Source organism: Drosophila bipectinata, chromosome XR, assembly GCF_030179905.1.
Source record: "Drosophila bipectinata strain 14024-0381.07 chromosome XR, DbipHiC1v2, whole genome shotgun sequence".
Taxonomy (NCBI): Eukaryota; Metazoa; Arthropoda; class Insecta; order Diptera; family Drosophilidae; genus Drosophila; species Drosophila bipectinata.
The window spans coordinates 25,134,017-25,160,567 of record NC_091735.1 but is presented as its reverse complement, the minus strand read 5'-3'; the positions used below and the strand labels follow the sequence as shown (position 1 = coordinate 25,160,567).

The following is a 26,551-nucleotide window of genomic DNA, read 5'->3' as shown; positions in this document are numbered from 1 at the left end:
CTGCGGGTTCTGGGCCATTGGTCCTGCCCTTTCCTTCGATGAGCCAGACAGGGATAGATAGTTAGAACATGGCCAGGAAACTCATCTCCCAACACTCAGTACTAGCCTTGAAGCTCTGCAAGGATCGGATGTCCTGTCGATGAAGGCAACTATTTAATTATTTGCCACTGGCCCCTGGTGTGATGGAAGCGCTAATGGAAGACTGGCCGAAATTTTAAATTTTTTATCGCCTGTTTGCGGATGTTTTTTTGCGGGCCGTCGATGAGCCGTTAACGCAGCTGCAGATACAAGCAGAGATACAGCTATAGATACAGATACAGATACAGCTGTGGCTCGGATTCAGATACACTGGCCAATACAGAGCGCTAATCAAATTACCACACTGCCGAGCAAATCAACTGCAAAATGTTTTAATTAACAGTGGGGGGGGAGGCACCCGCCGGATGGGGCAGGCGGCGCGAGCGGAAGTCCTCCGCCGAATCGCAATTTCAGAACCAAAACAGCTAGTGGTAGAATCTAGGGGGGGGACTAGGAGTTCCTGGATAGGGATCAAAGGTCAGGCCAGTGCAACAGATGCATGTGTTTGGAGAAAGCCACTGATTTGTGCAATTATCGGATGGAATTATCGGCCAAACCCACGGAAGGGCCGATGAAGGAATGTTTTTAAAACGAAAACAATTTCGATTTCCTCCTCCTCTTCCCACTTCCCCCTTCCCAAGACCACTAACCATTATCCTGGCCCGCGAATCATTGCACTTCCCCGCCTGGCCCCCAGCAGAAAGCACGCGTCACGTAGCCGAGCAAATGAACTGCAAGTGACTTCTGGCCCTGCAGGAGGAGGAGCCCCCCGCAGCTCACCTTGCCGCTTCCCCCTGACTCCAAGGCCCAGGCGCAGGCGTCGGCCATGTGCCGAGTCCTGGCCCGACGGCTCCTCGGCCAAAACACAAGCTCGGCTCCTCGGCCAGATGGATATATGGGCCCAGCACCGCTTCGCTGGCTCATTCGCGCCTCGCTCGTTGGATCGAGCAGCAGCTCCCAGTGTCCCTGCGACCCACCCTGGCGGACCTCTCGCCACCTGGCCGGCTCAGGATTTACGTGTAAAGACACACAAGTGACTGGCAACCGAAACCCCAACAGTGACGCTTGTTTTTGTTGCCGGCGAGTGAGGCAGTGCCTCTCGTTTTTTTCTCAGTGTATCCAGTGGTGGTGGTGCGGCGAACTGCGCTGGTGAATCCCAGTGAACCCCCCCGGCGAGCGGTGCCGCGTTATTTCCGCTTCCGCGTGCGTGCAATTAGCGGCGGCGGTCCCGAGACAATGTCTGGAGGACGCAACCCAGGACCCCGAGCGGTCCGCCAACTGGTCCTCCTGCTCGCCCTGTTCTGGGGGCTCCTGGCCGTGGCCGGAGCCACAGGCGGAAATGACGCCATTTCCTTGGCGCCCAAACTGAAGCCAGCCGACGGCAAGGATCTGCAGCAGCAGGACGGCGAGGACGAGGGAGGAGCCCGCCCGGACAAGGACTTTGACTTTGCCGCCTACGTGAACGGTGAGTTTGCCCCAAAGGGTGGTTGTTCCAAAATGGAAATTAGATGCCCAATTGGCGCCTGAATGGGAGATCGAAAAAGGACAAAGTCCTATTTGAAATCAATATTGCACTGGCATATCCTTGCAAGCCACAGACCAACCAGAAATCTAGTCCTTCGAAACAAGACAGAAGCCTGGTCCAATTTGGGGGAATCCTCGGCCCTAATCCTCGGAACCACTGGGTTGTCAGACAACGATAGCATCTGCAAATGGATGACACAAAAATATTTGCTTGCTCGGCAAAAATTTCCATTCAAATGTGGTTGAGTCCTGCGGGAAGGAGGGAGGAGGGCTGCCCGACCACACTGACAAACGTTTTAGAGTTGTCACAAAACAACCTGCCAAGTGAGTTACTGCATTACTCATACGCAGTGTGGGCCCCAATCGGAAAGCAATTAAATCCCAAAAACACGCTCCCAGCGAGGAAGGGATGGAAGGGTAGTCCAGACCCATCATCTTGTTTACTTGTTGCACCACTTATGTCCCTAATCATCCTTCCCGATCGCCTCCAATAGCTGCAGGGTGGAGGCAACACCTCGCTGGCTGGTGCATCCGCTGGCCATAAATTAGGATAGGAGTCTGGGGCACATGCTATGTTGGGGGGCACAAAAGATGCATCAAGGATAAAGGATAAGCATAAGCAGGTTTATAAAATTTTGAAGAGGGATTATTAAATTGGGGATTGCAGTCTGCCATTCAAGAGCCGAACAAAGTGGACCCCCAACCCAGGCTCCCTCCCAGGATAAGCCCCTTTGTTATCCTTCCTCCCGACGTAGAGGTGCAATGCTATTTGTGTCTATTCGAGAGCACAGCTTCACTTTAAACAATCAAACCAGGCCCGAGCTCTAAGCTCCTTAAGCCAAGAGATGCGCCACAAACTCCATTGTCTAATTAAACTTTTGCTGCAAGTTTCGGGTCTGGTTTGGCATCAGAAACTTTCGATGGCTACAACTGCTTGTCGTGGCCTTGGAAACTCTGTTTTTTAAGCTGGTTCTCTTAACTCTTTCCAGCTGGCTGGTAATTGTTGAGCCTGTAATCAAAAGTAAATAAAAGCATCTGCCATTGCCAGGATTGCCAGGATATCACGGGAGCTCACCCTGGAGGTCTTTTGGCATTTTATGAATTATTTCGCAGCTCATTAGGGGGAACACGTTTAAGTGCTTAAATAAGCAACCTCCGACCTTTTCCACCTTGGCACGCAAAACTTTTCCCAGTCAGTCAGTCAGTCAGTCAAGTTGCATGCAGGGATAGATAATTATTTGAACGATTATTGGGATTTGTTGGCAAGAGGCTCCGAGGCGTGGCTTCCAGGCAGAGCTTTTAATTAACACTGCAGACACTTTGATTGAACCAATTAGGCCTCTAATCACATTAAACGACGACAAGAAGCACAATCAAATCAAAATAATCGAATTGCTCAGCTCGGCCAGTTCGAACGGAGGTTCGAGCTCCATTAGAATTTAGTAAGACTAATTAGCAGGATTAATGGGTGTCTCCCCACCCCCCCCAGATCCCTCGATCCAGAGCCCACCAGTAATCTGTGCAAATAAAGGCCGTCGGAATCGGAATCGGATCATCCATCATCCTTTCGGCAAACAGTATGCGGCGCAGTAATTGTTTTCCTCTTTCCAGGACTCTCAAATATTGCCAAATATTTGTTTGCCAAACTAATTTTGAATTCCAATTATGTTTCCGATGGGGATTACCCTTTCCCCCCCTTTGCTATACATTTTTGATTCGCAATCGGGCCGGGTCGGGTCGGGTCGGGCCTTTTATTGGCAAAGTATCTAATTAAATAAATTTGTTTTTCCATCTGTCCATGGACGGCCCACACCCGAACACGACTGCATCCTGGTGGCCAGTTCCCCCCTCTCCCCTTGCGGTAATCGAGTGCAAATTAATAGTGCTCCTGTCCCCAGACGATTGTCCTTGCCCACTCACTCAGCCTAATTAGTGGGCCAGTGGGCCTCGCTCTGCACTCCGAGAAGGAGGCTCCAAGGCTCCAAAGGAGTTTTGAACCGAAAATGATTGGCCAATTGTCCACTCCTCCCCCCCGCCGCCGCCCTGGCAGTTGTCGGGGAATTTATTTTTATATGCTGGTCGTTAGGAATAAAACACAATCCTGTTCAGACGGCGCTTTATCGCCGGCATCCGTCGGATGCTGGCCTCCTGCAGGCTGCCTGGCTTTGGAGCGACGGAGATAGTGTCATCCGAGGAGGGGGAGGAGGTGGTATCCTAAGTGCTGGCAGTGCCCGGAACAATTTGGCACCACGTTGCGTATGATTAATATAAATTGTTTGGACTTGCCGCTCGCTGGGGCGCCCGAGAAAGAGTTGCAAGTGCATCAGCCTCCAGCTCCGGGCTTTAATATGTACTCCAAGAATAATGTCTATCGATCCAGCAGGATGGCAGCGTGTTTTTGGCTTTTTGGCCAAGGAGGTGGCAGTGTCGTTGGTGGTGCCCGCTTCCGGGTGTTGTGGCTGCCACACGCCCCGTCCCGTCCCAAAGTGTCACATTACTGAAAGTGCGACAGCCAGCCGGAGACCAGGACTGGAGTGCTGATGCAACTGCCGCGGGGCAGGAGCCAGCATCAACATCAAGGGGGCCACATCGTGGTGCACGCACCGGGCTCTCAGCTCCGCTATCATTGTGGCTTTCATGTGCCAAGTGCCGGCAATATTCAGAGCCCCGTTTTTGCCACAAAATGTATAAAAAACGGAGTAGAAACCGAGAAACATTTCAGAAAATTCAACGGCCTCCTCCGGAAAATGAAACTGGTGGCATGGCCGGAGCACTTTCCAAAGGCGAACGCGGGAAAAAGGATAAAGAAGAGCCAGAGGCCAAGGCGAAAGAAAAGCCGTGGAAAGCTGTGGAGTAGATGTGACGGCTGGGGCGCCGACCACTGCGAGTCTGCGAGTCTAGACACCACGATTGTTGCAGCAGCAGCTTGTTTAAGTTTCATGTCCCGGCTGTGCACTCTGCCACTCAGCGAGGGGGCGTGGCCGGAGTGCTGCCCCCGGGGCACAGGTGGCTGCGAAGGACAGGACAGAGGCCAGGGAGGGAGAGCATCCGAAATGGCTTGCTCCAACGCACAGATTCGTGTGTAATTTCTTTGCACTTTTTGAAATTGTGCGACTAAAGCGACTAAGGAAGAGCTCCGGGAGACTTGTTGCCCGAGTCCTGGAGAGGACCAGGCCCGGGAAGAAGTTCATTAAGCTTTAAGACTGCCTTCTCCCCCGGAGCCGACTCATATACTTATCTACACCCCCACCACTGGCTGCCTGCCAGTCCCTGAGGAGCCTGCCAAACGAACTCAATGAAGTGATAAACTGGCAACATTTAGTCCTTTGTCTGCTCGTCCTGCCACTTCCTTGTTTTGTTTTATGGCCCAAGAAGCAAAATAAACAAAGGCCCCAGCAGCGGGGCTGGAAAAGGGGAGGCAGCCCGAAAATCAAATGACAATAAACCATAAAATAAATTAGGCCCGAAGTTCAATGCGAAAGTTTGCAAACTAACTTTCGGCCAGACTTTGCAACTAAAGTGTTCTGAGGTTTGCAACCTACGGTCCTCCTGTGCCTCGGACCTGCCAACGTTCCCACGTGTCTCCCCCCATTGGCCACAGACTTGCCGACTGGAAAAGGTTAAAGTATCAGTTCGATAATTACCCATCATAATGGAGCCCTGAACGGAACGGCCACCACATGCATTATTGAAGCAGAAACCCCACCAGCCAAGACAAAGACCTGCTGGCCACAAAGCAAATTTCAACAAATTTCCCTAACGACCGAGCAGTGCATTGTGCCTTTTCTATTCCCGCCACTTGCCACTGCCACTTGCCACTTGCCACTTTACCCGACCGCGGGACCGTTTCTGGAACGCACAAAGTCCATTTAAATAAATGTTAATCCCCGATTGCCGGCGCACGCACACATGCCCACCGGAGCCCTCACACACCTCGGCGGTCTCACCTTTGAACCTTGGCCCATCAAATTAAATAAAAGGTTAGCAGCTTGCTCCAACGAGGAGTGGAGTGGAGAGGGTGGTGGACACTAGCGAACTGACAGGAACAACTTTAGCAGAAAAACAGACAGTCTAGACTCTAGACTCTAGACTCTAGGACGTTGAAAGTAAGCTGACTAGGTTGACATTTTGAGAAGCGCGGAGAAGGGCGATGGCTTCGAAGAAGGGCAGCTACCTCTTGTAGGTTTCAAAAACAAGACTTTTATGTTGAAAAACTTGAACTACAAACAAACCAAACCTCTCTATCCACAAGTAAGAACACCAATCGATGTTGCTCCGCTCCATGCCACTTGTCCCATTAATATTTCAGGTTTCATATTCGCATTCGTCCAGACCTCCAGGGGACCTCGCCTACCTGACGGATTCCGGACGTCTGGTCGTGTCAGAGGAGTTGAAAAGGGTTTCATTTCCCATTGGCATCTTCCGTTCAGAGTGCGGTCGGTGTCCGACGTGTATTTTAATTGTATTGACTTTGTAAATGATCCATGCATAATGCTACTCGAAGACATCAAGCCCACCATCCCGCGAACTGAATGGCAGTATTTAAGCCAATATGACAGGCTACTGAATACCCTTTACAGAAGTTTTTATTGGTTAAAGGCTTGCAGGTTCTTGGCCCTTCGAGGTAACCCCTTCGCAGAGCAATAAAAACACCCAAGCCACACAAAATGAAACAAAATGAAAATCGATAATGAATTAATTTCACAGGCACCGAAGGCAAATGGCGCAGACAAATTTATGGCTGTGGGCCGGGGGGCTCCTTTCACCGGCCCTCCCCCCACTCTGGGCATTTACTTAATGGTCAGTTCAATTCCAATAATCGGCCTCGGCCACCGGACAGAGTGAGCCCTTAACGTGAAGATTTTCAAGAGCGTGGATCAAGTAATGAGCACATTTGTGATTTAAAACTGGAATTAATTGTGCCACAAGCTCGTCCAAATTCCAGGGGGATTATCCTTCGAATTGAATGCGAAATTCTGTGGCAAGTGGCAAGCACTTTGTATGTTTTTTTTAGCATAAATCTCTAAAACTCGATCTGGCAAAAGTTTGTGGGCAACTTTTGGGGCGTGTGGCCTAACAAGCTCTGCCCGTCTCGCTCTCATTTGGCCCGGTCTAAGTCTGTTTGCTTTCGGCTCAGAGGGTTTAATTCTAAGTGGGTGGGTGGGCCCGGATGGCTGAGGAGTGCCTTGGCACACCTGGGCCAAGTCAACTGTCGCAGAACGAACCAATTAGTGTCAATCAGAGTGTTGCTTCCCAGAGAGGTGTCGGAAAGAGGTGCTCTGCCTGGGAATATGATTCGCTATTTGAGGTTTTTAACCGCCGCGACCACGATTAGTCATTCCCGGGCTGGGAAAAGTGGGTTAACCAGCCAGTAATTGAGTCAGTTGGTGACTCGGCCAGTTGGCCCTCATCGTCAGATGGCAATCGGGCGCATTAAAACCTAATCACAGGCCATGCATGCGGCTCAAATGATTAGGCGTTCAATTCCGGCTCTCGGCGGGCAATTAAAGGCGAGTGCCCTTTATAATAATCTATTTTTTGCCTCCCATTGGCCTGGTTGGGACGAGTGGGGGGGTGTGGGTGTGCCGACCGTTCGTGTGAGCCGCTTTCCGCACGTGTTTGCAACATGCAATGCAACTGCAATTATGCGCACGACTGACACACATTACCAGGATTTGCATGGCCTGGCATGGCCCGGAAAAGCCATACACAGAGGTCCAAACACGGAGATTTTCAGCAGTAGCCCCCCTTGTAGTTATAGCCTACTTTGCGTCCTAAGATGGTTCCAACTCCAACTCCGGAGTAGCACAAAAGAAGTGGGTTGATCCGAGCCGGAGATGTCCTCAAAGACAAAGACGAGCTCCTCCTTTCAGTTCTCTTGGACTTTGAACTGGAACTTAATTTGGGGCTTCTTTCCATCTCCGATCTCTGCTCCTTGGACGGAGAACCGAAAACTTTGGCCATTCCACTCCTGATTGTGCAATTTGCTCTTCGGCTTCTGTTTGACATGCAAATGCTGCAGCTTAGTACATAAAGTTTTGACTGAGGCATGTATGTATGTATACATAGGGCTATATACCCAGCACTATATACTGGTAGTAGTTGGGTGAGAAATGAGAACATCGCCTGGCACGCGAATTCTGTGGCAACAATTTTGTTGTTGTTGTTGTTTAATTTTTGTATACCACCGTCTGGCAGCTGAAGGCCCGGCCGAGTCCTTCCCCCCCAGGCCAGGGGCTTGGACGGCGGCAATTTGCTGCATACAAATCGCGACTGGCTGCTGTTTGGTGGCGATGGCGGATGGCGGATGGCAGCCAAAAGAACTTAAAGTAGGTTACTTACAACCGCCCATCAGCACACAGAGTCTCTACACTGAGCGAAATGGGGGCTGGATGTCTCTACTAGAAGCTAGAACCTCAACAGGACCCTTTAATTATATATATTTTTTTTAAGAACTCCTGGCAAGTATCTGTTGTGCACACTTAGGGCTGGCCACGCCCCCCAAAAAACACCACTTTCGGGGGCTGTAATTGAGGAAGTTTGGAAGGGTGAGGAAAGGGAGGGGATGGCGATGTAGTTGCCGCATGTACGAATAGTTTGCTGCATAATGACAGGAGCGCCGGCATGCATATTTATGCCTGCCCCTTGCCCCCTGCCACATGCCACTTGCCTCTTGAGGAGCCGCAGAAAGTCACGCTCCATTGGCCCGGTCAATAGGGCAACCCCCTCCCCCACCCCCTGCAACCGTAATCAGCCGTTCCAAAATCACTTTCAGATAAAGGATCCCCTATGAGTTGGCAGCCGATTAATTATTTAGGAAACATTTCAATAGACTTGCTTGATTCACAAAATTAAACCGCAGCAAGGAATAAAAAGGCTGCAGGACTGCCAGGACTCGGGCGCTCTCTCTCTCGCTCTCACTCTGCCTCGTGCCGTCTCCCTCGAACCGCCAACTGTGGCCAGCAATAAAAATTTTACAGACAATTCGCTTTTATTGCATTTCACACACACATTCCACTGTGAAAGAGAGACAGGGACATAGGGAGGGAAAGAGAAGGAGCTAAGGGGAGTGAGAGAGACAGGAACAAAGGGAGAGAAAGAGCAGGAGCGAGGGAGAGTGTCCTGGCCAAAAAGTTAAGCTTCAAGTGGCCAGAAAGTAATTTGTTCGGCAGGAACTTTAAAGCTGATTTATATTAAAACTTTAGTTGAGAATTTTAACTAATTAGGATTTATATTTTGTTCCTTAAATGTTGAATTTCGAAAGCCCCCCCCCCTATTTGTGACCAGAAGCCATTAGGGCCCACATCCTAAGAACTTGTTGGGTCCTTCCCAGCCTTACCAAGGTGTTGGCAAATGCACTTCTGGGGGCTAAACGAATTAAAAAATCGAAGCCAGTGCCACGGGGGCAGTGGAAACTATCCAGGAGAGGGATGAGGGGAGGACCAGCAAGGAGGCACAACAGCTGCATACAAATGCCCCACACACGTGTGTGTCTGCGGCTGGGTATCTGGCACACACTGTGCGTGCGTGTGTCGAGTGTGGAAGGAAAAAGAAAAAAAATTAATTTAAATTTTTATGATGCCATAAAAATAATGCATGGCATGCCCTTCCCCTCCCCCCCTCCCCCTACCTCTGCCACCCAGAGGGGCGAGGCAAGGATGAGGCAAAGTGAAGTGGAAGCTGGTGGAAGGCAGAAGGCAAAAAGCAAGCCAAATGCTATGGCGGTGGCGCCACGTTGGCCCAATTAGCTGCACACTGTGCCCCAGCATGTGGGATGCAGCCACGTCGAGGGAGGCGGGGCAGGAGGCCCAGACACCAGGACACCCTAAGCAGCATGTCATTAGTGCCGCCTCCGAAACAAAAGCGAAGAACACGCGGAAGCGGGAGGCTATCCCAGGAGGAGCACTACGCGTTCCAGCAGCCTGGTCATGTGTCCTCGGAATATATGGCATACGTGTGGGCGCAGAGTGGTCGGAAATCTCGGATAGGTAAGCCCCCCCGGGTACAGGAAAATATAATTCAAGCCATACCCCCAGCCAAGCCAGCCTTCGGGTATCCACTGCGTATACTTAATACTTCCATTCGAATCAGAAACTCGACTCGGGGCTTCTCATTTGCACTTCATACCGCAACAGGACAACTTGGCACGCCCGGAGTCCTCCGACCTCCACCCTCCATCCTCCGCGTCGGGGCGGAACAATGAATACAAATGAGTCATTTATGGCCGACAAAGAGAAGGTATTCGTGGCTATTTCTGCACTGCGTTTTTGGCCAAAAGACCGAAAAAAAAGGTGTCAAGGCAAGCGCATTATAGAGTCCATTAAAAACCCAACAATAAAGTGAGTGAACCCGAAGGAGGTCAGGCGCCCGCTCTAAGATTTGACAAGCAATTGGCCGAGATATATGGTGTCCTGGCCAGGCCACCAGGCCCGGGGGCCAGCTGTGATTTATGTGGCAGTTGGCACTGCATATGGCAGTGAGCTTTGATCGTTTCCGGCTATTTGGGTCGATTGGTAATCCCACTCCGGGCTCTCCGATCCCCGGGCTATCGTCCTGGTTTATGGGCGGTGGACAAGGAGCGACCTGATCCGCCGGCCACTTCTTCCAATGGCAATTAAAATCGAACATCTCCTTCGGCAATTAAGTCCTTCCAATGATTTACCTATCGATTGGTCCTTTCCCATTTTATTGCGCCTTTTAAATGCTTTCCACTGAAGGACCCTCAAGGAGGCGAAAGAACTCAAGATTTATTCCCCTTTCCTTTCCTTCGCTGGCAACAATTTAATATTTGAGGAGCAAAAAGTCCTGGAAAAAGGATCAAAAAGGGGAGTAAGAGGAGGGGGTAGCCCAATGCAATTAATCAAAGGGCTGGGCGCCACTGCAACACCCACTCTCCTTCGCCCTCCAAGTGAAGAACAAACCTAATTCGCCGCCATTCCATTTCGTTTTCTTTTCTTTTCTTTTATGGCTCATGTAGTGCAGTGTAAAGTGCACGCCATAAGTGTATGTCTGCTGGGGGGAGGGGGCCTGCCGGAGGGGCAATGCAAAACGCAGTTCGCAGAACTTGCAAGAGACAGGAAACGAAACTAATTATCGTTATGGCGAAATTTTTGCTGCTTCCATGTTCCCATAAATTTTATTCATTGTACACTGAGAGAAATCATAGCCAGAGGGCTGGTGGAAGTGCCACAACGAGAGCCATTTCTCGCAGTGCAGCTGGAAGAGTGTCAAGCTGGTTGGGGCGCCGCCTGGTAGGCGTGCGAGGGCGGGGCTCATACTTATAATTACTGTTTGCACACTCAACGAAGACTCCAGGACTCCGAGATGCAGGACGCGGCACGGGCAGACATCTTCAACAAGGAGCAGCGCCAGAGGATGCACAACACGGCCAGGCCAAGAGGAAGCAGAAGCTGCGAACGTCGACCGTTTTTGAAACTTCATTCCCAAAATTATGCTCATTAATCACAAAACCAAAAATGTTGAAAGCTTTTGCCAGAATACGAGAGGGGAGGGAGGGGAGGAGCTGTTGGCGTGTTGGCCGATACTTTGTTGGGCCTAAGCACGCAAGTCAACAGGGGGAGTTGTCGCCGAACCACATCCCAGAATAGTAGGTGTGGGTGGAAAAACGGCGGAAAAATTATGGAGTTTACTGGGAAGCTCTGACCAGGTCTGGGGGATTGAAAACTGCTTGAGAATCGGATGAGAATTGGGGAAGGTATAGCCATCCCTGTGGACCCTATAGGGGAAATCCTCATTTTCAAGGGACCCCATCAGGAAAAATGGAGAAAAAATCTAAAAAATATTTTGTTTCAGGATTTTGATGCAGAATGGTAGCAAATCGATATAGAAATCGATTAAGGTACTCCGCTTGAGAATCGGATGAGAATTGGGGAAGGTATAGCCATCCCTGTGGACCCTATAGGGGAAATCCTCATTTTTAAAGGACCCCATCAGGAAAAATGGAGAAAAAATCGAAAAAATATTTTGTCTCAGGATTTTGATGCAGAATGGTAGCAAATCGATATAGAAATCGATTAAGGTACTCCGCTTGAGAATCGGATCAGAATTGGGGAAGATATAGCCATCCCTGTGGACCCTATAGGGGAAATCCTCATTTTCAAGGGACCCCATCAGGAAAAATGGACGAAAAATCTAAAAAATATTTTGTCTCAGGATTTTGATGCAGAATGATAGCAAATCGATATAGAAATCGATTAAGATACTCCGCTTGAAGATCCGATAAGAATTGGGGGAGATATAGCCATCGCAGTGGGCCCTATAGGGGACTATGGTATATTCTCAAGCTGCCATAACTTTTCCTTAGTTTTGAGAACATATATATCTACATACATATATACCCCTGTATAGGTAACCCAATTAACCAAACTTTGCGGACTTTTTGACCTTGCACGCACGACAAAGGAACTCCTCCGCCCCTGAAAGCCAAATATGGAATACTCTTCACGGCCACCAGGGCGGCTACTTAATATCGCCCATACGCGACTGATTCTGGATTTCAATATAACGCATACGCCCTGTGGTCACTAAATAATTACAGCCACCTTTTAACTACTGTTTTGAGTTGTGAAGTTGGATAAACTTTTGAAGGCTCGGGCTTGCTTGATTTATGGGCCACAAATAAATAGACTGCCTACTGCCTGCTGCCGGTTGGCTGCTCCATATCCTGGTCTGTGGCATTAACCATCCATTAACCATTATCTCCATATCTGCAAGGACGACCTTGGGGCCCAGCTGTTGCCTGACTGGCACACATCCACGCACACACACCCACGCCCACACAATAAACAGCAAATTGTGCGGCCTAGCCCCCAAAAAATGCTTGAAAGGAAGGCAAGCGTGGCAGGACATCAGTCATGGTCCTTGCTTCAAATACCTGCCAGAATATATTATTTTTTAGTTTCTGGCGAGTCCTTAAAGAAATAGAAATTAGTAGAAACTTGGCCCTTTTGTTTTCTGCGAAAATAAAGAGAGCCCAAAAATAAATAATTCTTCCATTGAAGTTCCTGGCCCTTTAAGCTCCTGTTCCCCATTATCCTTTGTCCTTTTCGACCCACTCCTGCCTGTTTTCTTGTTTTTCTTTCTCCAAGTGTTTTTGTTTGTTTGGTTGCCCCTTCGTCCTGTGGGTTTGGGGCCCTTTCAACGGTGGCACGTAGCAAATTCCATTTACGTGTCCTTGAATTCTGCCCAATGCGGCTTGGTCCTGCTCCTGCCTCATAAAAATTGGACTCCGAATAGAAATTAATAATCAATATGGCAGAGTGCAAAGACGAAGCCAGCCAAGAAATCCCGCCGAAAGCTGAAAGCCGAAAACCGAAAGAGAGGCAATTTGTGAGGCCATTTTCCTCACGACAGGTGGCACTGTCTGTCTGCCTTCCCCCCCTCCCCCCGAATTCTGCCACACACATTTTTTTTTGTGTTCAAGCCCCCTGGCATAACTCATACGCACCGTGGCCACCCGCGACCTGCCAGGATTAATATTTAATTAAATCGATATGCTCCCATCTCTTTCCCCATCTCGGCCGTCGTGTTGACAGCAGCTTGTAAAATCCAAACCAAAACACTGACAGCCCGGTGATTTATTTATGTCGCTTTGGTCTCCGGCTCCCAGCTCCCAGCTCCCCGCTCCTGGCTCCGACTTTGTCTGCCAGCTGTCTGTCGGCAAATATTAATTATACGCCCATTTAGCCAGTTTTGAATGGCCGACAGGGTTCCGGAGCGCTTGATCCGGGCTGGCTTGCCGAAAATCTCCAATTTACTTTCGATTTCCATCGGAGCTCTCTGTTTGTCAGGGAATTTCAAGAATTTGGGGCAACATTTCAATGCAAAGTGACATATCAGTTGCCAGAGGCTTCAGCATATCTTAGTTATAGTCCTCAATGTCTTAATAGGACCTTTTACGAAAGCTATAGCTCTGATACTCTGTTACTCTGATTCGCATTTAAGCCTCAGATGATACCATTTTGTAGATTTTCCTCGACTTTTATGAAAGGACAACTTCCCAAGATTATAGCTCTCCTCATTCCGACCCGATTCCCAAGTGGAATACATCACAGAACTTGCGGAATAAATTCAAACTCTACATTTTGGGTAATCCAGGATGTCCAAGTATGTCCCAACTTCCAAAGGCTATATCTATGCCTCTATAATATTAATTCCTAGAACTTGTGGCTGAAGTGATGCTGCCCAATGATGGTTCGGAAAACGTTTAGAAAGGCCTCATATTTCAATTCCAGTGGCAGGAGCCCCCCCAGTTTCCTACTTGCCTGCTTCGTGTCTCCGGTAGTTTGCGGAGTTTGTCATTTGGACAGAGACAGACACGGCATCAGCAGCAGGAGCAGGAGCAGGAGCAGGATCTAAACAGGACTCGCAGAACAAATGGCCAACAGTCGAGCGCACACATGTCCTGCGAAAGCGAGTATCTGTGGCCCGTTTATGATGGCATTATGGCGAAAAACAGCTAAAGCTGATGCCGCAACAGCTCCAAACAGGACAACTACAAGGACCAGGACGGCGTGGGTTTGCATAATGCCACAACACGCCGTCCTAGTCCTACCGAAACCGAGGAGTCCCCCCCCCCCCCCCAACTGGCTGATTGCAAAGTGAAAAGTTTCGCAGACGGAGCTGGAAACTGGCAAGTGGAAACTTTCATCGGCTGGTAAATGATGTTTTCCTGCCGAGGAGGGCGAGGACGAGGAGTTGTATCAGTTTGGATCCACAGATTGGATGTGACACACTCCCGGGCCGGGCGGAGTGCAATCCATCAGGAGTTTGGACACTTTGTGGGTGCAACTTTCGGGCCAAGAAGACGGCTCTGTCGGAGGTACTGAGAGACGCTCTCCCCCCCAAAAGAGCTGTGCAAATTAATTAGTTTATTAAATTTGTGAAACTATTTCCCTTTTGCTTCAATTTGTTTCCCTTCCTGCCGCCGGCAATGAAGTTTAGTCCCAGACAAAGCCCCAATCATCCCAGGGAGCCGGAAGTACTCGACTATATACGTCTTATGACGCCCCGGCAAAAGGCACAAAAAAGGAAGGAGGCTGGCAAGGACAAAAACAGGACATGTGTTTGCATCAGCCTACGACTGTTTCCCAAAGTGTTACTGTTATTGCCACCAGGGGGGAGGGGCATGAAACGCCTGCCACATGGCTTTCAAAGAAAAACCAGGGACTTTTGTCCTTCAGATCTTCAAGGACTTGGACTTCTTAAATGCCAATAATGGAAGTATTCTAAGGATAGAGGTGGTGGTCCTGAGTAAGAAGTCCTTTTTAAAAATATATGTATATCTGACTTCTCGATTATTTTTTTTTTCGTGCAGATCGCCTCGCTTTATCCTTGTTTGCTCAGCGCTCCAGCACAGTCAGATTTTATGAGCTCCGAGGACGAGGACGAGTCCGTGCTGTCCTGCTCCGAGTCCTGCTCCTGGCCAGAGTTCAATTAATTGCTCGTCCCGGCCACGCAGCTGCCTTGTAAAGGCCCTGTAAACACTCTCCCATGTGCGTGCGTGTGTGTTTGAGTTTGTGTTTGTGTTTGGCCATGTCTGGAGCCTGTGTATCCTGGCGCTGGCCATGTTGTGTGCCCTCCTGCCAGTGTGCCAGGCGGGGTGTGGGTGTGGGTGTGGGTGTGGGCCAAAACGCTTAACACTCAACTGAGCACAAAGCCCGAAAAGTTGATGAAGCGTCAGCAGATGGCGGGAGCGTGGGTGGGTCCGGTGGTCCGAGAGGCGCCCCAGGACTGTAATCGGTTTAATGGACATTTCACATGAGTCCTTTTCCCACAAAACTGGAGTCACCAGTTTTTTGCGGCTGAACCGGCCAGTTTTCGAGGAGATCTGGTGGCGAGTAATTTTTGCAATATAATTACTTGGAAGTGAATCAAATTTCGGTCCGGAGAGTGTGGCAGGAAGTGGCTAGGACTCTGCCCATTGGCCTCGCAAGGAGGCAGGAGGAAACACCAGGACTGGGGCTTAAATGAAGTGAAATGAAAGAAATCGGCTTAGCTTAAGTCACCACACATGGTGGTGACTCTTCCGCATCGTTTTCCGCCGCTTATTTATTTCCTTCTCGCCGCCGCCCATCTGTGTGGCAAATTGATTTCTCGGTGGCATTAAATGCCTGCCTTGCCACACATTGTGGCAGCCATAAAGCGCAGAAACAGACGGAGCAGCAAATCAAAGGCATAAAAAGAGGGAAACAACAGGTTGGCCGGCCCACAAAAACACCAGGCCAGCGCGGGCCTCGTAAATATACAGAATACATATATTAGAGAAATTCCGTGTCCTTCTTAGCCTTATGGAGAGGGGAGGACTAAGGACACTCTCGCCTTTCACACTTCCGGCCCTGTTGCTTCGGCCTTATGGTTTCCGATTTCCATTTCGGAAGAACAAGGCGGCTTTATGTCCTGTTCGTCCTGTTCCTGGACATGGAACATATTCCATAAATGTGTATCCCCGTTTTATTTGTCTATTATTGACACTCGTCCTGGCCAAGGACTCTTTCCCAAATCCAATTCCAACTCGGATACATTCCTTAAAGCCTCGAGGCCTGGGTATTCTGGGGGCCAACAGGTGACGGGACGAAAGGGGGCCATTTCGTCCTGAGACCATAAGTAGGACGAAAATGGCTCTGTCGGTTTATTAAACATATTCCGTGGCACTTTTTAATGCAAAATCCTGAATCCTGCGGACTTTTCCCATCGAGTTGGCACAACAAAAAGGTAAAGTTGACATTATAGAGGACTTTTTTGTTTCCCAAATTTGATGGCAAAGCGTGTCTGTGTTGGTTTTTGTGTGGCCCCGCTCTTTGTTATATATTTATCGTATTTTGAAACAATTTTTGTTGTTCTTTCGGGGGGGAATATGTTGCAATTTCAGCATCATAAAAATGCAAATGTCCTGCCGTGTGTGTGTGTGTTTGGAGCAGGAGCGGGAGGAAGGCGGGAGACGGGGCGCATTAAGCCGATTTAAATGGGAAGCTTTGGAAATTCGGCATTTTCCCAGAGCCAGCTCTCATCCCCCGCCATCCGGCCGTGTTTTCTGGGGCGTGCGGAGCTCCGGAGCATTAGCTAAGCTTATGTTTAAATATTCCATGACATCGATGAATAGTTTAGGTCGAGGGTTAAGGATGTTTCTACGAAAATGGGGCTTATAGCAGATGGAAAATGGAACTCCATGTTCGAGATATCGAAGTTTTCTTAACCTCTATATCCAGTCGAAAGTCGACTTCAATGTCACATCCATCCTACGCACACGTAACAGTTTCGTTTGTTATTTTATTGACAAAACATCCAAGCCAAGCCACTGTCTGCCGAGTTGGCGACTGCCACCGACATATATTACGCATACGACCCGTGGCGCAGCAGCAGAAAGTTTCCTCCGTTCGACGTCAGCGGAACGGATAACTTTTGCATTTTCCGACTTTCCATTTAAATGTGCTTTTAAGGACCGCACATTGCTACGGTTGCGGACATTTTAATTAGACTTTAGTGGCTTTTGTGGTCGCCATTGTTGTCTTGCCGCCAACTATGCACCAAATAAATTTCAATGACAAATACCCCCGCATGCTCCCATGCATGGAGGCTTTCTATAAAGTATAGCATACTATTCGGAGTCCGCTCACTCCATTCAATCGAATAACCAAAGCGCATAAACCAAACGGGCTATCTGGGCACCCCTTTAATTACAAAACTCTGGCCAGAATTCAGGTCTAATCGGTTTAATTATTTCATTTAGTTTTTCCCGCCAAAGGCGCCTCCTGGCCTCTGCTCCCTGCTCCACGGCTCCACGGCTGTACGGCTTTGTGCACTTTCCGGGCTGCTTTTAAAAAGGAAAACTAGAAAAATGTTTCACGGACAAATTGGCCAGTTGAATGGACAAATAGATCGCTGGATAATTATGCTAAAAGTTGTGAGCGCCAAAGGTGCAAAGAGCGGGCTGAAAATCAACAGGCCATAATGGGTTAATTAAGGCAGGAAGGCAGGCTCCGCTCCCCTGGCTGCTGGAGCTGCTGCTGCTGAATCATCTGTCCGGTGTCCACCTGTTAGCTATCCGCCTGTCCAGCCTGTCTATTAATTAGCCCAAAGTGGATAGAGGAAATTGCCGGACCGAGCCGGGGCTTGGTGCTGGGGACTGGGGGGCAAGGGTTGAGCGAGGGCTGTGCTGCTAAAATATGCAGCATGCTTATTACGAGCATAATAATTAAACTCTAGAGTGCCACAAAATTCAAATATGCACCAGCCGAGGAGAGGGGCAAGTGGCAGGACGAGGGCGAGGGCGACGGGGCCCCACCCTAAGTGGGGTCAGTTTGTTTACGCGATGCCGTATGACATTCAGGCACGTCCCGGGCGGGGGTACGTGTGTTTGGCTCAGTGTTTGGCATGGATTTGCGCTGTTTGTCTAGCCGGCTCAGAAGAAAAACAAGCAAAGTCAGTGGAGGACGGAGGACGGGCTCTCCGGCTCCGTCTCCGAGCCCCGCCCAGGAGCTGGGTCTGCGTGCAAATTAATGCGACATTTATTCATTATGGCATGGAACAGTCGCTGCCGGAGCGGAGGATCTGGCGGGACAGGGGGATGGCATTACAGATGAAGCAACCATCCACTCGACAGCCGGGCAACAATGGCGATGACACACTAAGGCACAGTGGAACCGACACTGGGAATCAGGTCTCCAATTACAGGATTTCAAGGATAATGAGAAATATCCAGATCTAGGATATCCATCAGACCCACTGTGCCTTCACGACAACCTCAATGGAACGCCCACTTGAGCGGACCCCCAGCTCTGTTTCTGTCCTTGTCTCTGCCCCCCTCTTTCCGTCTCTGTCTCTGTGTCTGTCCCCCACTCCTGGTCCTGCTCCTGCTCCATAACGTGTCGCCGCAGAGCGTCGAGGGACATAAAAAGCATTTGCGTGATTTTATTTCGCATTTTCTGTTGCTCTTCAGCTCGACTTTGCTTTTCAGTGTCCTGGGTGTGGCTGTGACGGGGGGCAGGTCCTTCAGGGCGGGGAGGAGGAACAGGAGCCGGAGTAGGCCGTCTCTGTCTCCCGAGATTGGCCGTATTCCTGGCCTGGTGTTTGCAGAGCTTGTGTTAATTTAATCACAGTAAAAAGAATTTAATTAGTCGGGGCCCACACACAAAAAACAAGCGGCCTTAATAAAAGGCGTGCTGAATAATATTTCCATAACTCTGCCCCCTCTGACCTCTGACCTCGGTGGGGAGTAGCAGCTGGCCTGGCCAAATTATTAACTTGACTGGATTCCGTCGCCAGGTGTGGACAATGGCCGGGAAGCAGGACGGAAGCCGCTCTTCCGGCCAGCCAAGAGACAGTGGCCTGCCAGTGCACTGCCAGAATAAAAGGACTCGTTGGTGGTCCTCGAAATACTTCACATACTTTCGGTGTCCTTGCCCGATGGATGGAAAATTTCACTCGCAATTTGTGATGTCTTTTATCGCCCATCTGCCCACAAGAAGTACATACACACACGCAGTCCATTTTATTTTTATAGAGACAGACACTGGCAGACTTTCGTCCTGGAATGGCAATTCAGTCAATGACAGGACATAAAGGAGCCACCACTGCCACAAAAATATTTTCGTCTATTCAGGCATGAGTAAAAACCTATTTTGTTCAGGTCAGGTGCATGCAGGGGATCTACATATCCACACACCCACACCCACACCTGGGCCAGGACTCAGGAGTGGAAGAGTGGAAGTCAATTCAAGAAGCTTACTTTTATTTAAGGCAAAAGGCAAAAAGGACACCCACACTCACACCGCATTCTTTGCCCTTTCATGCTCTTGAGTTTCTGTAGCTGCTCTGACCTTTCTGTTTTATTTTCCATACACGGGGGGATCTGTCCGTCCCCGTCTCCGTCCCCGTCGCAGTGTCCTTTTTCGTGTCCCACCCCGTCACTCATCTCGTTCCCCATTTTTTTCAGATTTCAATTTGCAAGAGGAGGCCTCCATTCCGGAGGACATATTTGACCAGCACGACGGTGACATTGAAGACGAGGATGCCGGCGTCTCCCCCCAGCTGCAGTATCCCTCGGCTCCCCTGCGACCCATCCAGATCCAGAACCAGAACGAGGATCAGGACCCAGACGAGAAGGAGATCCCCGCGCAGGAAGATCAGGAGCCAGACGCGTCCGAGGACGATGCCTCCGAGGCAGCCGATATTGTGAGTACACCTCTCTACTATTAGGTCGTGGGGGGAACTGGATATTTTTTCAAGTGTAGGCACATCGAAGCACAAGTGCCTTCGTATATAGATTCTTTATGGAGTGGCCGGGCCTACATTCAAGTCCGTGCCGAATGAGGTCAGTTCTATTGAACCGAAAGGAGGTTGCTGCGCCCCTCCACCATTGACCCCCCCAAACCACAGCCCCCGCAGGCTGGCCCGAAGGATGTCCATTGAAATGTCGCACAATGCTGGCGGGCAAGTCAAATTACTTTTCAGGCAAAGAAAGAGCCTACGAGGTCCTGCATTGAAGCTCACTTGAGCAAGAAACGAGACCGAACCGAGAAGAGCCGGCCACTCGAATCCAGTTTAGAAACCCACAATTTAACACAAAACAGCCATGGAATAAATGCTGGGAAATATAAAATAAAGCATCCGTGCTGCCAACCTGCCAACCAGCCAAGCTTCCATGCCCCCTCTCCCACTGGCTTAATCAAAGATTTTGCAGACACTTGAGTTGCAGCTGCTGAGAACTGGAAATAAAACTTTCATTTTATTGTCAAAACTACACATGAGCCCGCCCCACACCTCAGGTCCTTGCAGCGAGGTCCTTGCGAGGAAGGAAAAGAGTTCTCGAGTCTTTGGCTCGGATTTTATTTGACTCTCAGAACCATGCACTTGTGCACTGAAAGAATATCATAGGAAGCAGGACTTTTATGATAGTTATGCTTTAGTTTTTAAATCCTTATGGTATCCTTATGTTATACAACTATCTAATACCCGAATCTAATGCTTTAATGCACTTACAGATACTCGAATCTCAGAGGCCCACCACGAGGAATCTCAGTGCCTACCTGGACGCTAAGAAGCACCCAAACAACAATGGCAGCAAGCGCTCCAAGGATAAGGACTGGGCTAGGGATAAGGACAAGGGCAGGAAGAACAATTTAAGCCACTACAACTACAAATTGAAAAACAATAAAGACCGAGTTGCCAATGAGGAGGCTCCTCCCCCAAGGAAAGCCAATGCCGGGGATGGGGATGGGGATGGGGATTTTCCAACAAAATTCGCATCCTCCTCATCCGTGGAGGACCAGGAGGATAGCGCGAACTTTGGCAGGCAAAGTTTTTCGTATAAAAAATTAAAGAACATGCACGAACAGCAAAATCAACAGAAGGAGCCTCCCAAGGATGGCAAGGAGTCGAGGGAGCAGGACCCGTCGTCGCCGCAGCTGCTTGATTCTATTGAAATATTAAAGGAACGAAAATTTAATAAACCCATCGGGGCGGAGCAGGTGAAGACAGGTGAGACGGCCATTGGCGATATCGAGGACAATCTGGATAATGATGAGGAATCGGACCAGCAGCAGGAGGAGCAGGAGCAGGAGGACGAGGACGAGGAGGAGGAGGAGGGCATCAAGTCGTCCATTGACAATGATGAATTGGCCAAGAGATACTATCCGCCGACAACCACGACGGAGCCAACAACTTTGCCCACAACCACCTCCACCACCAGCACCACAACAGCAAGGACAACCACCACAAGCAGCACAACTACTCCGAGGACAACCACAACTTTCCGAACTTCAAGGACTCCCCAACAGCAGCCAACAATTGGCCGCAAACTGAAGCGCCATGGAAATGCTTTTGGCCCAAAGAAGCCTCAGAGCCCGGAAAATAGATATTATGAAATTGCCAGGATCAAGGAGCAGCAGCAGCAGGAGCAGGAGGATGCAGGTAACGTGGGCGAACTGCACTATTACGATACCGGGAGCAACTACAACCAAAAGCTGGCCACATACGATCCGGAAAAGTCCGAGGAAAATTACTTGAGTGGCCAGCAGCCCAGACGGAATGCCACCGACAGGCGGGGAGCGTCCTCCTCCTCCTCCTCCGCCTCCCGCTTCCTGGACGACGAGTACTCCGAGCCCCAACCGCCGCCGGAGGAGCAGAGGCAGTGGCAGAGTCCGGCAGAGAAGCCAGACGAGAGGGACGAGAATTCGGATGGCTTCGGAGCCGGCAAATTGGAATCCGATTTGGATTCTGGACAGCAGCGATATCACTCGGGTAAGTCCAAGGACTCGGCAAGAAACTAACACAAAAATAAATATAAAATTGTGAAATAAACACCGAGACCAAGGACGTGGCACAGTGGGTTGTAGCTTCAAGGAAGGAATATAAAAGATCCTTGCCTTTCAAAGATCCTAAGGATAACCTACGTCCAAAAGTAACTCAAAAACGCACTCACCCCAGTTGTCCTTTGATTAGTTTCCCTGTTCCGCATTCCAGTATCCTTTGGCCAACTTCCTGGGTCAATAGCTTCTCTTGATTGGAATTTCCGCTGTCCGTTCTGGCCAGCTTCCATTCCACTGTGCCGCATTCCACTCGCAGGTCCTGCCAGCTGCCTCTCTGCCAGAGATCCCGTCAAAGTCAGAACCATGTGTGTGCGGTCGGGTGTTTGCCGTAAATTGAAAATATGTGCAGGAAATCCCCAAAGCATTTTCCAGCGGAGACCCTTCGGAGGAGGAGGAGAAGACAGTGAGGCAGATGGAGCAAGATAGTTTGCGAAATTCCGCAAATTCAATTCTTAAAGCCGACAGTGCCGAATTTTTTAGCCGATAGCATCGTTCTTTAGTCCCCAATTTATGCAAATGTTTCAATTCCTGGCCAAGGAAGTCAAACGGAAGAAGTCCTGCTCCCACTCCCCGGTGGCCTCTCCCCAATCCCCCCCTCTCCCCATTTCTTTCCTGTTGCCATTAAACAATAAAGCCCGCAAAATAGCAAAATATTGTGTATATGTACGACTTAGGATTCCCAGACAGCGGAAGCAACAAAATCTCCTCGAAATGAACTGCTCCGAAGGGGGGTGGCGGACGTGGGAGGGGCGGGGGCGGGCGGACGTGCCAGGACTAAAATTGAAAGCCCAACCGAGGGTCGCCGCAGCAGTTGCTCTGCAAGTCATCCAGCATCGTTTTATGACTGGCCGCGCCTCCCTCGCTGCCACAAATCAAAATGAAATGAATTTGTGTTGGGATTGGGGATTTGGTGCGGTTTGTAAGGATCTCAGGATCCACCACTGAGGAGGGTCCACCAGGGAGGGGGGGGTGAAAAGACGGCGCTTCTAGAAACATTAAGTACCCTGGAAGACAAATACTTTTTGAAATGCACGAACTTCTCTCAGGATTGTCTCCAAAGGCGGAGGTGTCTGGCAAGTCCTTTACCAGCAAGGACATACCTTACAGACCTCCCAGTTCAATGGGCATCTCTAGATGTCCGCCAGGCTAATAGAAATCTATTACTTCCGAGCCCCGGAGCAGCGTGCGGTGACTAACAAAGACTCTCCCCCTTTTCTGTATCTTTCCAGGCTCCTTGGCACCAGCCACGCCCACCCCTGCTAGCGCCTTCGAGCGGTTTAAGGCGCTGCGTCGCAGCCGCCAGCGGACAGGACACAAGAGCCACAAGAAGCGGTACAAGGACTACCTGAAGTGGCAGGACCCGGTGGCCTCCACGCCCGGAACACTGTCGTCACGACATCTCCAGAAGCTCCAAAAGGAAAAGGACATGGAGCGGGAGAGGGAAAGGCTGCAGGCAAAGGATAAGGAGGAGCAGCGACCTCTGGGCCACTCCCCGCCCATCTTCGCCCTGGGCCTGCGGCCGGCGAAGCCCTTCTACGAGGGCCAGGTGAGCTACTACGACAAGCAGGAGCCGGTCCAGTACCTGGAGCAGGATCAGCAGGACCTGGAGCACCGCACGGAGATGGAGCGGCTGATAGCCCACGACAATGGCAACTGGTATCGCAGGATCAGCCCGGTCCTGCGGAACGGCGTCAAGAGCGGTGTGGAGCTGAAGCACCACCACCATCGGGGTCACCATTCGGGCCACCACCAGGGCCACCACTTGAGCCATCACCAACTGCAGAACCACCACCACCATCATGACCACCACCAGGGTAACCACAAAACCAACCACTTCCGCTCGCGACCCAGTAGCCCCTACCAGAGGAAGCCCCCGGCCCAGAACTCCATGGGAGTAGCTCTCTCCGCACCCGCCCCTCTGCCAGGAGCCCCATCTGTGCCTGGACCACAGCCAACGCCCACTCCGCCTCTGCCGCCGCCGAAACAGGAACTGGGCCACCAGATCACCGAACTGGAGCACCTAGAACGCTACTACGCCAAGTGGCCGCACCTAGCCCGGGTGCAGTTCCAGGTCTACGACGAGCACTACCGCGAGGCCCACCCGGAGCTGTACGAGGACTACGAGGACGCCGACTACGAGAGCGCCGCCGAGCTGGAGGAGGCCCAGCAGGAGAGGGGCGAGGAGGCCAACCTGCCGCCGTACATCAAGAAGTACAACCGGCGGAACAAGCAGCTCCTGAACCTGCTCGAGGGAACCCTGCCCACGCCCACTGCCTTCCCGCCGGCTGGCCTGGCCGGCAGTCCCCCGCCCCCGCACCTGGACGACGAGTACTTGCAGGAGAAGCGGCGTCGCTACCACCAGCACCACTTCGAGGACCTGTTCGCGCAGCAGAAGAGTGCCGCCGGGCACAAGGACAGCAAGGACCTTGCGGAGGAGGCGGGAGTAACCACTCCGTTCAGCAATCACTTGCCGGAGGACTCCCCGGAAGGCGAGTCCCCGGCCCTGCAGCAGCCGAAGGCCTCGGACTTCTGGCCCGGAAAGGTGCAGGTGGTGGTGGCCCCGACCTCCACCCCGAAGCCGGCTCTCTTCAAGCTGCCCTCGTACCCGGCCATAGCGGGAAGCTTCCTGGGAACACCGCGCAGTCGCAGCGCCCAGTTTGTGGCCAATGTGGCAGGCAGGGGTCAGAGTAGCTGGGCCCAAAACTCGACAGGATCGGCAGGCGCGGCTGGAGCGGCCGGCGGGGGAGTGGGAGCAGCCGTAGCCGCTGGATCTCCGCCGAGGGGAGCTCCCTCGCCGCTCAACTCCTTCGTTTACCATCGCGTGGTGGATAGTCCTGGCAACGCTAATGGCGTCCCGCCCGTTTCCGGGCTGGTCGGCAGCGGAATCGGCCGCCGACAGTCGCGACTTCCGTTCGTGGCCATCACGGACCGCCGGATGGAGTCCTTGACCGGCAAGAGGTCCTTGGCAGAGCGACACAAAGACTTTCAGCAGAATCACTTTCCGATGCCTTAGGTTGCGAGAGAGGGACGTCCTTCGAAGGAGGAGAAAAGCAGGAAGGAGAAAGTAACGAAGAGTCGAAGGGCAGGGTTGGAAAACCAGAAGCAGGGTGACTTTGCATTCAAGAAGAATTAGGTTCACGTCTCCCGAAACTCGTATCCTTGTGTTTTCCCCCAAAAACGTAGCTGAAAAGTTTAGACTGATATCGAAGTGTTTTCGAAGTCCCTGTTTTTTCGAAACTCCAGTCCACAATAAACCGATGCCAGCCAGCTTTTAACTAACAATCGAATCAATCGAATTAATCGAAGAAATCGAAGCAATCGATACCGGAATTAAGGCCCGTTTCCAGCCCTGTGCTTCGAACTCAAGAAGTCTTAACATAAATCTAGAACTATATTGTAGTCGCCGCTTTCGGATGTATAATTTTTTGGTGTTTTATGTTTACAAGAAAACGAAAGGACGATGGAGTCCAGGATCTAGGGATAATTATGGAGGAAAAACGTTTTTTTCTGGAGAATCATTAAACGGTAATCGGTATAATTAGAACAAGTAAAACAACAAATAAAATATAAATTAAGATGATACAATTTTTTTGTGTATAAATAGCGAATAACACCAACACACCTGTAGACACAAACACACTTACCATACACCTACACAGACCCCACACACACACACACACACACACTCAAAGAGCTGTTAGAAATCAAAAGTGATAATCGACAAGAATATATAGACATATATTCCACCTAGTTTGTTTTAAATTGGAGTCTCGAGTTAGGAGAGTTGCTTCTGGAAGGAACGTAGATGCTTTCGCTCGCCCCTGCACGCAAAAATCCAACGAAATAGGTTTCAAAATTGAATGGAAAATCATGTCGGAAAACTGATAATTTGTAGAACAGACAAACCGAGGCACTAAAGTTTCAAAACGTTTAACTAGACAGTTTAGTAGGACTCTCAGACACCCAAGCCAAGCTGTTGAAACAATGTAGGGATAAGGACTGACAGTCCGACACTCAAAACTTGGCGAATTAACAATACTTTGTGCTGGAAAAACGCTCCTCAGAGCTTCTGCGGGGCATTACGAGTTTAAAGACACTCGCACAAAAAATGAGGAAAATGAAGAGAAGCTGGAAAAGCCGGAAAAACTGATAGAGACAGAGACAGGGTGGAGAGGCGAGATGCAATGCAGTGTAATTAACATATCAAAGCGGGATGTGAGTGGCAAAAAGAGGAGCAATTGAAACCGAAAACTGAGAGCAGTTGCGAATATTTTAAACCGCTCCGAGAATGTTTGTTTAATCTGAAATTCTTAAATACCAAGGCAAGGACTAAGGCCACACAACACTGTCGAGGAGAGAAGGGACGGCAGCTGCAGCAGCTTTCTGTGAAATTTAATTGGAATCAGAGTAGAGGAATGAAGCCAGCAAGAAACAGCCCTCAAAGGTATCAGCGTATCAAAAAATAACAATAATATAAAATTATTGAGACCCCAGCCCTCACCCCTCGACCACAACACACCAGAGAGACACCCACACACACATAAAAACACACCCATAAATACATGTATACACATCTCATTATGTGGTAAAATTTTAATGGAATGAAATTCAATAAAGCAACA

At 50.2% G+C, this 26,551-nt stretch overlaps 2 protein-coding genes across 5 annotated transcripts in view; one reads left to right on the top strand and one right to left on the bottom strand.

The window, feature by feature from the left end:
* The window catches only part of Ypel (Yippee-like), a 50,413-nt gene that overhangs the window by 6,239 nt on the left and 17,623 nt on the right, over positions 1 to 26,551 (bottom strand). For all 4 annotated transcript variants that reach the window (XR_011444222.1, XR_006246335.2, XR_011444220.1 and 1 more), the window contains exon 3: positions 22,043 to 22,309. The gene's annotated coding sequence lies outside the window, so the exon portion shown is untranslated. The remainder of the gene's footprint in view (positions 1 to 22,042; positions 22,310 to 26,551) is intronic.
* Positions 1,017 to 26,551, top strand: LOC108123846 (mediator of RNA polymerase II transcription subunit 13). Its single transcript, XM_017239201.3, has 4 exons — positions 1,017 to 1,543; positions 19,556 to 19,794; positions 20,604 to 21,861; positions 23,159 to 26,551. The coding sequence occupies exons 1-4, from the start codon at positions 1,315 to 1,317 to the stop codon at positions 24,940 to 24,942; spliced, it is 3,510 nt and encodes a 1,169-aa protein (XP_017094690.2). The 5' UTR covers positions 1,017 to 1,314; the 3' UTR covers positions 24,943 to 26,551.

Bases quoted from the DNA above. Each gene is read 5' to 3' on its own strand.
- LOC108123846 (XM_017239201.3), top strand. From the start codon at position 1,315: ATGTCTGGAGGACGCAACCCAGGACCCCGAGCGGTCCGCCAACTGGTC. The intron at 1,544-19,555 runs GTGAGTTTGCCC...CATTTTTTTCAG, and splicing joins CTTTGCCGCCTACGTGAACG to ATTTCAATTTGCAAGAGGAG. The intron at 19,795-20,603 runs GTGAGTACACCT...ATGCACTTACAG, and splicing joins CCTCCGAGGCAGCCGATATT to ATACTCGAATCTCAGAGGCC.